Source organism: Solea senegalensis, linkage group LG16 (genome assembly GCF_019176455.1).
Source record: "Solea senegalensis isolate Sse05_10M linkage group LG16, IFAPA_SoseM_1, whole genome shotgun sequence".
In the NCBI taxonomy this organism is placed as follows: Eukaryota; Metazoa; Chordata; class Actinopteri; order Pleuronectiformes; family Soleidae; genus Solea; species Solea senegalensis.
In genome coordinates this window covers 19661605-19674062 of record NC_058036.1, presented here as the reverse complement: position 1 = coordinate 19674062, position 12458 = coordinate 19661605, and the positions used below count along the sequence as shown (strand labels likewise).

The 12458-nt window shown below is 43.8% G+C and overlaps 1 protein-coding gene across 5 annotated transcripts in view; it reads right to left on the bottom strand.

Moving 5' to 3' along the window:
- Positions 1-360: 360 nt before the first annotated feature.
- Positions 361-12458, bottom strand: part of ralgapa2 (Ral GTPase activating protein catalytic subunit alpha 2) — an 80796-nt gene continuing 68698 nt past the window's right edge. For 3 of the 5 annotated variants that reach the window (XM_044046978.1, XM_044046981.1, XM_044046980.1), the window contains 2 exons: positions 8921-9042; positions 5290-6045 (listed from right to left, as the gene is read on the bottom strand). In XM_044046978.1, coding sequence (XP_043902913.1) covers positions 5840-6045; positions 8921-9042 — 328 coding nt within the window. In that variant the 3' untranslated portion in view covers positions 5290-5839. Of the gene's footprint in view, positions 3011-5073; positions 5116-5289; positions 6046-8920; positions 9043-12458 lie in introns of those variants that run through there. The other 2 variants (XM_044046982.1, XM_044046979.1) reach the window with 2 other exon arrangements.

Here is a 12458-nt window from a genome sequence, read left to right as displayed (position 1 = left end):
GCTTTTTTGCAGCTGTGGTAAATGAATATGAAGACATGCATGCTTAATTTGAATATTTATCATAAGAAAAGAGATGGTATTGTGCTAGAAAAGACCAACATCATGTTTTTACAATTGTCACAATAACACGTGCAAGTGAAGTCGAGGCTTCTCCCACTGAACGGGCCAATTAGCCAATTAAAATAATTAGCAATTTCTTTTCTTCACCACTATTTCAAGCACTCAAATCTAAAATTCAAGCACTGTTCTAAACCGTGAAAACGCACCAGTATGTTTGTTTAACTGACAACTTGGGGGAGAATAAAGTATATTATTTGAATTGAGCCGGAAATGAACGGAGAAAACAGCAGCAACAGAAGATCAGATCAAATTTGATTTAATGAAATGTTTCAATTTTCACATTTCTAATAAAGATAGCAGGAGTTCGGTCGTTAAAAACAGTTTGATATGTTGACAAGTGATGATGAAATCTTCAAGATTTTTTTCCCCCTCCCCTCTCTTTCTCTTATACAAAGATTATATTACAAGCATTATTATTATTATCATCTTTAAACCCGGGAGGACACACAACGGAGTCCTCAAATTTGACACACTGTACAAGGATTTCTAAAAACAGGAATAGAGAGAGCGAGAGGGACAGACGACATACTAGGACTAACACTAGCTCATCTTCTTCATGTATTATATGAGACACACGATCCTTAATCTTGGTCCACACTAACATTTCCAGTGACTACGGCACCAAGAGAGGGACACAGACCCTCTCTGCCACACATAGACATAATCTATAATCTATAATCTACAAATCTTTAAATCAGCATCCTGGATGGTTCCTTCAAGTGGCAATGACGAGACCCCCCAGGCTTATACATCTATACATTCTTCACCGGGGGACAAAAAAAGAGAGAAAAGAACAAAAGGACATCGAGGAACTCTCTCACCACGTCCACACTCCTGCTGTTTGAATTCCCTGTTTTCTGCTCAGGGAATTAAACAAACAAAGGGAGGCATGATGTGAGGGGGGGAGGGGGCGGCGGAGGAGGAGGAGGAGGACAGGTGAGCAAGGGGAAAGTAAGGCATAGTCGTGCAACAGATGGGGATAGTGTTGCAGCTTGGGTGGAGCCCTCAGAGGGCGTGAGTGTGTGTGTGTGTGTGTGGAACACCTGGCTGCTATGACAACACAAGCAGGGCTGGTTGGAGGAGTGAGAGAGCTTTGCCTGGTGGTTGCTAGGAGTGCTGTTATAGTTCAGCTCTGGCATGCCACCTAAACCCAGCCACCCCCTCCCCTGTGGACCAAGTCGTAGGGAGAGGATCATGGGAAAAGGGAGGGGTTGGTGCCACTCGATTCCATTCATGGATGAAGACAGAGGATCGCATAGACTAAAAAAAAAAAGGGAAGCCCACGACTCCACGTCCATCTGTTGTATATGTTGTTGTTGTGGGAAGCACAAGGAATTGACCGTTAGAGCCACAGGGGAGGGAAACGGTTTGTTTTAGACGGTTAATGAGGAGATGTGATGCCGGGCGGCCATGGTTTTGTCTCGCATGACGAAGAGGAGACGGCAAAATGTGATTATTGGGAGTATGAGGAGGTGTAGGACAGGACAGGACAGGACAGGACTGGAGAATACACAGGCACTGCGAGAAGAGAAGCTCCCTCAGAAAGAAAAAAGACACGCACACAGTGCATGGAGTTAAGATTCACCTGAGGCTCTGGTGGTATTTTTCCCTCTGAAACAGCACATGACTACATTAAAACCACACAAAATAAGTAGTCCTCACTATATACATCGAAGAAAGATACATCGGCAAATAAGATTTAAAGCAACGCAAAGAACATTCCACTTAATCAATGACTGTGAGTGCAAAAAATGTTGTTTGGGAACATTGGAATGTCAACGTCTCGGCCTCGTAGGACACAGAGAGACTAATCGCAGAGGAAAGAGACAGGAGGAACTTATTCAATTACCGGACATGGGCCTATGTTAACAACATCAGAAAACAATTACAAACGCAGTCTTTTCTCATTCCACTGGAGCTGCATAAATCAAATCATGACGCAATCCATCGGAATTCATTTAAAAAGGAAAATAAGAGCGATAAAAAAAAAAGAAAAAACCCAAAACAAATTGAAATCCAGCTTAAGATAGAAAGACATCACCAAATGTCCACAGAGAGTTCAAAACAATGTCCATGAAACATGTGCAGCAGTTCTTCCTCCTGCTCCACAGACCGGTGCAACCAGGGCAGGGAAAAAAACATCCAAAAATAACCCCATTCACCGAGTGAAGAGGAATCTTAGACACGGAAAAGGTTGTGGCAGGTGCACAAACGGGTCAAAAGGCCGACACGTTTAGAAAAGGATAACAATGTCTTGTGCAGGTTTAGCACGGTGTCGCTTACAACAGTGTCTTTCAGTGCTTTAAGTGTCGAGATCGACGAGATACGGAGCCAAGGTTACGCACTTCTGCCATTCCCTTACAAGGCTGCGCTAGAAAATGAGAAAATAAAAAAAGGGACATTTGTTTTTGCCACATGTTGCATTAAGTGTCCTCAGTGAAGTCAAGTCTTCCTATGTTGCCAATCCTCGCACTGAAAACCACCAGGATGAACACAAATAGCTTAGTCTCGTGTGCATCCATGTTAAACAGTTACAACAAATGGAAATGTATCAATGAAATCTATCAAATAAAAAAAAAAATTGCAATATGCTCCAGTTGTAGGTTTATATGACACAAAATAAAACAAAGGAAAAAAAACACCTCTTGCAGTCGTGGCTGAGTGTGTGAGGTTGAGAAACATTACATTAAAGGCTGCACTTGAGGACTTGCAGGTGCTGAAAGAGCTCAGTTGGAAGATTTGCTTATAGCGCTCGCCGATCGGCGCAGTTTCCCGGACACTCGGTTCTTTGTGGCGCGGGGCATCGTGGGAGAGACCTGGTCCGCGACGGCGGAGTCCGCGGCGCCCGTCTGAGCGCTGGATTCGGTGCTCGTGCTGCCGGTGAAGGAGCCTGGGAGAGAGACGCAGGGAGAGTTTGTGCACAGGAACAAACAAAACAACACTTTGAAGAGAGACAGAGCAGATTTGACATGAGGGGGAGTTCATTGGTCTTTGGCATGATTGTCGTACATCCCAGCATGCGTCGTCATGCATGTGCCTGCTCCCCCCGAAAACCAAGATTATCCAGTTCACAGGATTTTCACCAACATTCAAAAATTCAACAATGCAAACTGTAACAAAAACAAACAAACAAACAAGGGTTAGGAGCGGAGGTCGTTCTGTTAAGAGTCGGGACCGAAAGCCGATGAAATGTCACAGGAATCACATGCCTGTTTCACATGCTCGTCACAAAGCCGTCGTCCTCAGTGCGGTGACATAGAAAAGTATAGGTAAGCCTTTTGTCGAGGATAAATATTCACGGTGTGACGGCACGACACTCTGAATGAAAGTACAATGACACATTGTGCTCGTGTGTACGTGGAGAGGCTTCCCACTGTCAAACATGGTCCAACACATCCATGATTTCTCTCCTCTGTGTGAACTGTTGGATTTTCTCTTCTCTGTCTCTCTAATACTGTAAGGTTTCTGCGTTACTATGATATCAAGGTGCCTTGAGATAATCTATGTTGTGATCATTACCATCATATTTGATGTCAAAACTCAATGTGCAGCGAGGTGGGCACACGGCGAGGACAATTACATACTGTGAATGGCCCCGAGCCACAACTCTCTCTCAGTGTACCCCCTCCCCACCCTCTCTCTGGCCCATGCCTGGAGTTTAAACAACTTTTGTGCTTTGTCGAGATAGCATCTGGTTGCCTATTTTCTTTCCTACCCTTTTATTTCTTGCCATTTTTTTTTTTTTTTCCCCTTTCTGAGGCATCTCGAGTTGCAGCAGCTAAAAGGAACGGCAGATGGCTGGAGTAACAGACACTCAGCAGCACAGTGGACACTGGCAGCATCCAGGCCTGCGGATCACTGGGAGAGGAGGGCCAGGCTGTGGATGAAACACTGGGCGCGTGTTTTTGTGAAGGGCTCGAGGGGAGGTGTGGGGTTTAGGACGTGCAATGCTGCAGCAATCTGCATATGAATATAAAAAAAAAAGAAGGAAGGGCTTGGCTAAAAATGTGGGCTGGACTTCTAGACCCATCAAATCCGGCATTCCCGTATTCTTCTACTCATTCCATCAGTAAACCATAAGTCTTACAAACTAAGAAACGGCCATTAAAGCTAATGAACAATATTGTGGTAGAGGAGTTCAGCACCCACTCAGCCATTTAAAGATCACTGCACTCAGCCGTCATCGCTGTGGCTCCATCACTTCATCTTCAAATCATGTTCTTCTTTAAACGTCCTCACGTCAATTGTTGATACTCATCGTAATTTTACAGTGTGACAAAAAAATTGCTCATAATGACCCAGCATTTCTGCTTCATGCTGCATTACAGAGCAGCTCGTTTCAGACGTAAAGAATAAAAGAGAGAGAAAGAGAGAGCAAAAAAAAAAAAAAACAACAACAACAAAAAAGACGAGTTTAAATGGTTCTGCAATCCCATTGGTCCCCGCTGCAGCAGTTCAAACAAGGCTTTGGATGACAAAGACGTCTTCCAGTGCGGCAGGTGTTAGTCTCAGAGTCTGCCCCGGGCAAACAGGCACACTCCAACAGGAGGAAATGAGAGGGGGGTGGGGGGTGGGGGGTACTTTGGGTGGGGAAGAAAAAAGAAAAGAGAAAGAGAAAAGTGTTTGCTGGGGGAAGAGATAAAGGCGTGCCACATGCAGGAGCGAGGGCCAGAAGTGTAGCCGTATTGTTCATGCTGCTACTTAGTCAGGTGCTAATTGTCCCCACTGTGCATCTCTCTCAATTACCAGCCTGGTCTAAACAGTAGGACACCCCCACATAAACAGCCTGGTTTCTCTGTCCCCTTCCCTTTGTCAGTAAATAAAGCTTAGTTAGTACTGAGGGAGAAAAAAAGGGGAAGGAGTGAGTAAAAGACAGCCAGGATGAGTAAACAAGCAGAGCGTAAGGTTGGCCGCCGGACGGAAACAAGCTTCTGGTCTGACTTGGGGGCTTACCTTCGCCATAAACTGTATTTGGACCTTTAAGATATTTTTAATCTAAAAGGGAAAAACAGAGTAGAGCATTATGTTTGTAGAGCAGTGGACACACTGCAGCGACAACACAACACAATGCTGCCGGAAAGTCTGGAGTGAGGAGTGTGGGGGGGAGTGGGGGGCTTTCAGGCAACATGTGTGGTGTTGTGGTTAGTTTTCACTGGAAGCTTTAAAAAAACGACAAATAAGGTTATGTGATCAGGGCAAGGAGATGAATCAACAAGTGTTTTGTGAAGATACCTTAAAGACCGAAATGTCTGGTGCTGCCTGATGAATCTGTCCCAATTTGCAAATTTCAATTAAGTCAAATGAAATCCACAAATAGTGGGGCAGTTCACATGGCAACAACAGTCTGAGGAACATGTGTCAGCAAGTACAGAAGGGTTAGGTGCGAGTTTAAGAGATTTTCTTTATCCCAATACACAGATGTACTCGTGTGAAGTTATTTGAGAGAATGAACACAAAATACCAGAAAGACTGGTGTAACACAGTAAGGGCAGCACACTGACGACGGAGTCTTGGGTTCACGTGACAGATGGACTAGCTCATGCAAGAAGCCATGGTACTAGACTGAGGTTACATTCCGGATCATGGAGGGCGAGGCTGCGGTGGAAAACTGAAAAGCTAAAAAGGTAAAGACTCGTGTTGGAAGAGGTTAAATGACGTTCAGCAAACATGCATGCAGGACGCTGAAACCTGCTTTTCCATTTACAAATGAGTTAAAACATCAAGTGCGGCCCCATGTACGGGATGGCGATGGGGTTCGCAGTGACCTGAATGAACAAATGAATGCGTGAATGAACACATGAACGTCGGTGGGCTGTGTCTGGGCGTCATGCCATAGTGTGGAGGAAGCAGGCAGAAGAGTCTTACAGTCCAGTTTGGCCCAGGGGTTCTCCAGGTCCCAAACCATCCCCGGCCAACGCCTGCACGCTGTCATGGAGCATGGATGACATGTTAGTGGCAGCAATGGAAGCCAGAGCAGGATGGACACACAAGACAGATGACACACGCACACACACACACACGCACACACACACGCAGAGAGGAAGCAAAAGCATAGGAGGGCAGAAGCATATCTGAGAAGTGCGAGCATGAGGAGCATCCAGCCATCACTGCCACACTGAGGCTGTACGCTTGGAGGGACACGGAGGAGTGGTGACATGATGACTTATCAATGACTCATTTAACGGTCTTCCAATAAAAGATTAATACACACATAATAAATAACAGATCGGCAGCTAATAAAACAACAAAAAAAAAGAGAATTAGTTGCACCTTATCTCATGAACACCTGGTAATTTAAAGTCCTGATTTTCCCAATTAAATCCATTTAATTCAATAAAAAACCCCTTAACCTAAGTGCCTATTGTGTATTTGTAAAGCCCGAGCATATGAAAAGTGAAACATTCTAACACCAGCTGCCATATGTGCACAACAATTAGCACAAATATTTGTGGCTGCCAATTCACATCATCTTTGCCAAAGTGTGCCACTCAAATTAAAACCCACAATCTGTAAGATGGAGCTTTTCTGTTTTGTTCCCTCTTATTTTGATACAGTTTAATAATCATACATTATAATGGGATGTCTTCTCCAAACTTTCTTTCTAAAACAATTCTTGCATGTATTAACTGTCTCTTAACACACAAATGCCATAAAAAAAACAATAGCACACTTAATATGCTGAAGTTGGACTGAAATTTTAGGCTCAAAACATCCCCCTCTTTTTTAAAACAGCTGGGCAAATATGATTTGAGAAATTAACAACACTCTTGATGATGGTTAATCTACAAAAGTGACTGCATTACAGTGTCCTGTGAGCCCGAGAGAGCCTCGGGATGAAATATGAATGGACAGGCACGCACATACACAGAGCATCATATTAATCCATTAATCTATTTACATGGGCAGATTCCGGAGAAATACAAATTACCATTCAGGACGAGTTTCCGCAGCAGTGAGGGTGACACACACAACAGCCTCGCAGACTTCATTATGTTACGGCCTCTCACATTAGACACAGCGTCGTGTCCCATGCTGCGAGATGTTATTTTAAAACCTCTCCGTCTTCTCTTGTCCATGTGCAGCCACACATGGACGCAGGGTTTCAAAACTCACTGACATGATGGACATGATGGTTTTCTACTCTCCTCTGTATTTGTGCTAAAACTTTACAATACAGTAAGGTAAACTAATAGTAATAGCATAATAATAATCTCAATGTAGAGGTAATGTCATGGAAGTTTGCCGTCTATTGCAATTTGTAATAACGATGGAGTTAGGTAATAAGCAGCGATGATGTTGTTAGCCCTGCGTCCTGCTTCTCTGACGCAAAGAATCAAAATCAGCAGGTTAAATCAGCACCTTAAATATCCTTAAATGACTGGTTTCTGGTTGTGATTTTTGAACTCTAATACAACACAGGCTCTTTATTTAGCTCATAATGCACAACACATGGATTATCTTATTTATTTTTGTGTCATTTCTGTTACAATGTTCTCCTCTGAGTGCGGCACATGTGCTGTCTTTATCTGAATGTATTTATTCTGGTGCTATTTACCTTATAGTGTATGATGTTCTATGTTTGCATATTTTATTTTGCAAAGATTAAAGTTGTCAGATTTGAAATTATGTTTATTAATATAAGATCAGACACAAGTTAAACGCTGCACTTTGTTAAAAATGATCCCTGGGACTCATTTCACAGGCCAAACTTGGGTCCAAGGACCACATGACATTGCAAACCTAGCAACATCGCTGAATAAGGGGATCATTTTATAGGAATACTATGTTATTTCCAAACTAATATCCAGGTAATAACTTATGGGAATGAGTGGAATACCTTCACAAGAAAATGTATTTATTATATTATAAAGATGAATGTCATCCTCCCTTATTATCACACGCTATTACTTTGTGTTTCCTACAAAAATAAGAATATAATGTGAGGTGTTGTACTGTATTGTACTTTTGCCCTTAGCTCCTCTCTCAGGTTTGGTGCTGAGGATGAGAAGAGGTGACAGGAGGTCAGTCTGCGGACGTGTGACACTTTGGCTGAGCACATCTTGCCTGTTTGAATACCATTCCCACACCAACTTTATATTAACTTCAAAATGTCTACAAAACAGCTCTGAAAAGACCAGATATTATGGTGCGGTATTAGGGAGTGCTTTCCTTTTCAAAATGTAATGTGTGTCGGGATCCAATAGAGTGGAAAAGTGCAATCGTGTATTGATTTCAGTGCTGTCGCAGATCGATCGGCGCTGGTACAAGTAGGAAGAACAAGATAAGACACATTTTCCATTCTATTCATCACGGACTGATAAGAGCGCTGTGCTGACATCCGCGAGCTGCTGTTTGTCAGGCACATCGCTTAAGTGTTGGTGAATGAGGTCCCTTACACAAACACACACACAGACACACACACACACACTCTGCAACTGCCATTTGAGGAGGCTGCTTATATTCATAGGAAAGTAACAGCACAAAAAAGATGCAGTTTGAAACCAGAAGAGATGAACAAAGTAGAGTGAGTGGGGCTCGAGGAAGTGGAGGAAGCGGAGTGTTTGAAGTCCCTCAGACAACGCGAAGAGCCATGGCCCGACGTTTGATATTCATCAGCGAATGTGGGTGTGGGAGCAGGGTGGGGGGAGGGGGGGAGAGGAGAGGAGAGAACAAACAGGTGTGTTGTGGTGGAGGGAAAAAAAAGAAGGGGATGAAAATGGCATTGGAGTTGGAGGAAGAATGAGATGGAGTGGAAAGAATATAAAAGGTGGACAGAGATGCAGTTTGTTTCATTTCTCACCTGTCCCACTCATTGGGTAGCCAGGAGAGGGGGAGAACACCTGCGACGCAAAGTCTTCAAACGTCATGACTTCCCGGTGGTTCTGAACAATGGCCTCCAAGTAGAGTGCCCGCTCCTCATAGCTGGTCAGCTCTCGTTAAGGGACAGAACATAATGAGACGTTTGGCATTAAATAAAAAGCAATGCAACAAGGTTTAGTGACAATTCAAAGTTAAATTAAACAACAACAAAAACAAAACAAAGACAATGCTTCAATTCCACAGGGTTGGTTAACTGTTGCATCTGGAGATGCAACACAATACTGGAGAGTATTTGAGGGTTGCAGCTTTGTAGTTTGTGTTGTGCATGTTTTAAACACTTATACTCAAACATATGACTGTTCTATTGGTTCCACTATTCTCATCTATGTCGTGATTCTGTGACAAATTATCAAAATCTGACCGACTTTTTTATTATGTGAGAAAAAAATGTGTTAATATTTTTATTAAAACCATTTTAAGACCAGTTGTCTTGAGATGACTGAATCAAATGCCTGCACTGTGTAAAACATGCATTTCTCTATTGCACAGATGATCAGTTAAGAACAAATCATAGCGATGGCAGCAAAATTGAATTTTTTCAGTGCTGCGCTGCAGGTGTACTCTGGACTGTGAGTGTGAGGCGGGAGAGCAGGAGGCGTGTTAGTGATCAGGGCTGCTCCACCATCTGCATCCCAGCCAGAAGCAGAGATGGAACAATCAACCATGCCATACTGCCCCAAATGAGACAGCAGTCTCCAAAATAATCACAAAAAAACAGAAAAGAATACATCACTACTGGCGTGATGCTCCGAACCTCTCCTCTCCCCCTCTTTCGTCGCTCTCCTCTCTCTAATAGAACCCCTGCTGCAGGCAGCATGTCTAGGACCACCCTCCCCGATGTGCCGCCTGCCACTTCTCCGTGCCATCAGGGGGAAAATTGGAGCCATTTGAAATTCAGAGTGACAAGCAGTGACTGGAGCCTGGGCAGCCAGCATGCAGGATTGATAGTTGGATTTGAAATGGGAAAGCTCAAATAAAATAAATAAAAATAGCAAAATGGCTGCCGGGTGTGGGTGGAAAACATTCTGATGGCCATTATCATATCATTATCATAGCTATATTGTGCAAAGTCTGTCGTGGAATGGAGGCAAGTGCTGGATAAAATGTGGTGTGGGGAACTATTAGAGCAAAAAAGGTCTCTGTGATGGCATAATCACAGTAAAGCAGACTGATTTAACAGAGCGTGCGCATGTTTGACAATGAGTCTGATTATTCTCACAGCTGTCTGGTGTAGACATGCTTCCCTGATTGATGACACCTCACAAACTGCTTGACAAACACACTCTCAAACACACTCTAGCCCCCTCCCTGTCGTCTCATTATGACTGCCAGGGTAGAGTGGCACTGGGCCGTTGGTGACGCCAGGGCTGAACCAGGCTCAGCTGAGATAGGCTGGACTGGACTGAGAGGCTCTGGTCTGGGTTAGACAGATACGACGAGACAGGGATTGGGAAGAGGGCCTGCTGTGGGCACATGCCGCCACAGTGAGGGCCAACGCAGCCATGACCAATGGCTTTGAGGGGAACCGTGGCAAAGTGAGGGTGACGGGCACCTGAGCCGGGACACAGCAGAGGGTATGATGGCCAAGCTGCTCACAGTAAGACACAGAGATGGACAGAGGGTAGAATAAGACAAAAGATGAGTGTGAATACCCAGGTCAGCATAGTCTAATAGTGTCTATTTAACAGCAAAAACATAAATGTTAATTAAACATGAAAAGGAGACAAACACAATTTAACATGTTTGTCAAACAGAAACACTTGTTACCTCTATGAACATCACTCTGCTTAGTGATGTTATTCTATTTTGAAATTTGGCTGCAAATTGAGATGTGGAGAAACACTTTAAGACTTATGAGGACAGAACCACAGGAAATCCATTAAAATAAAAGCTCACATTTCCCGACTCACAGAGGGAAAGAGGAATGGAGCGACAGTAAAGAAACTAAGAAACTAAACGGACCAAAACAGCTGTCAACTAATGTAACGTAACTAATTGACCATTTTTACAAGGCCTATGTCTCCATTTAAGAGATAACTTTAAGCACATGAGAGCACTTCCCCATTGGCTCTGTATCAGTCTTCCAGTCAGAGAGAGAGACACATTGTCAAACATGTGCACAGACTGTTAAATCCCTGTTTTCTGTCACTTGCTGGAAACACTGTCGGACAAAGAGCGAGCATCCCAGACTCTGCTGCCATGGTAACTTGGGTCACAGCTCTGTGTGGTGGGTCATAACCAGGGTTTTATGGACAGAGTGAGCGGGTGTTCGTAAAAAAAAGAAAAAAAAAAGAACAAAATGTGCCCAGAAAGATGATAAGTGCAATATAGGAGAAGGAATAAGAGAAGTTAAAGGGAAGCCGATAAATGAAAGACAAGGAGGGGCAGAGAGAGAGAGAGGGAGAGAGAAAGAGAGCGAAAGAGAGAGAGAGAGAGAGAGACCCTCAGCACAGCGTGGGTCAACAGAGCCATATGGCTGTCCATTATCAGAGATGCAGATGACTGCAGGCCTGTTATTGAGATTCTTAAAGCAAATATTGACTCCAGCTGGAGCAGAGGCTCTCTCAGACTCTGACACACGCCTCTCCAACACCACTTCCTTCCGCTGCCCTCTACCCAAGACAAATGGATTATAGTGGGGGAGAGAAAAAACTTCAAAAGAGTACAATAAATAAATAGATATCGTGTGGAACTATGAGGAGATGAGGGGAAATAAACGCAGTGGAAAAGGGAGACTCAAAGTAGGCCTTTTGGAGACGAGTGAACGCGAGAGACATAATCAGCTCATTTAAGTAAATGTACAACATTATCTGTGGGTAAAAAAAATTGCTGCACAGAAATCAGACGCTGATGCACAGAGAAGCGTAGCGTCGCCTTCTCTCTCTTGCACTCCCCGCATCTTTCTGCTCCTCTCTAATTGCTAAACCATGGGCACAGCTTGTTCCCCTGCATATGCACAGATGCTGCTGCTGCTGCCTCCATGAAGTAACTTAATCAAGGGACACGTCCAGAACAGTGACGCAAAAAGACTATGTCCATGTTATGGACACTAAACCCTTCTGACAATGACCTACTTTTTGGAAATGGAAAAAAAACCCCACCGGAGCTTTGTTTGTATCAAACTTCTCTGAAAAGGTGAATCACGGAATACGAAAACACTTAAAAAATATTTTCAACTCTATTACTCTATTACTTTATCACAATGAGGCTCCTCTCCATTTTGCTCTCACATAAAGGCATGAGGCGGAAACATGAAAAGGGAAAATGCAGACAGGTCTACATTTCCACAGATGGACTGCAACTCAAGTCACCCGTGACATAACTGTCATTTACAGCAGAAGTGGGTGGACAAGCAAGACAAGTGGAGTGTGTTGCCGCACTTTGGGAATTTCCACGGAACCCCGACGTTCCACGCGGCTGCATTCCTATTAGGAAGAAGAGCGAGTAACCGATGTAAT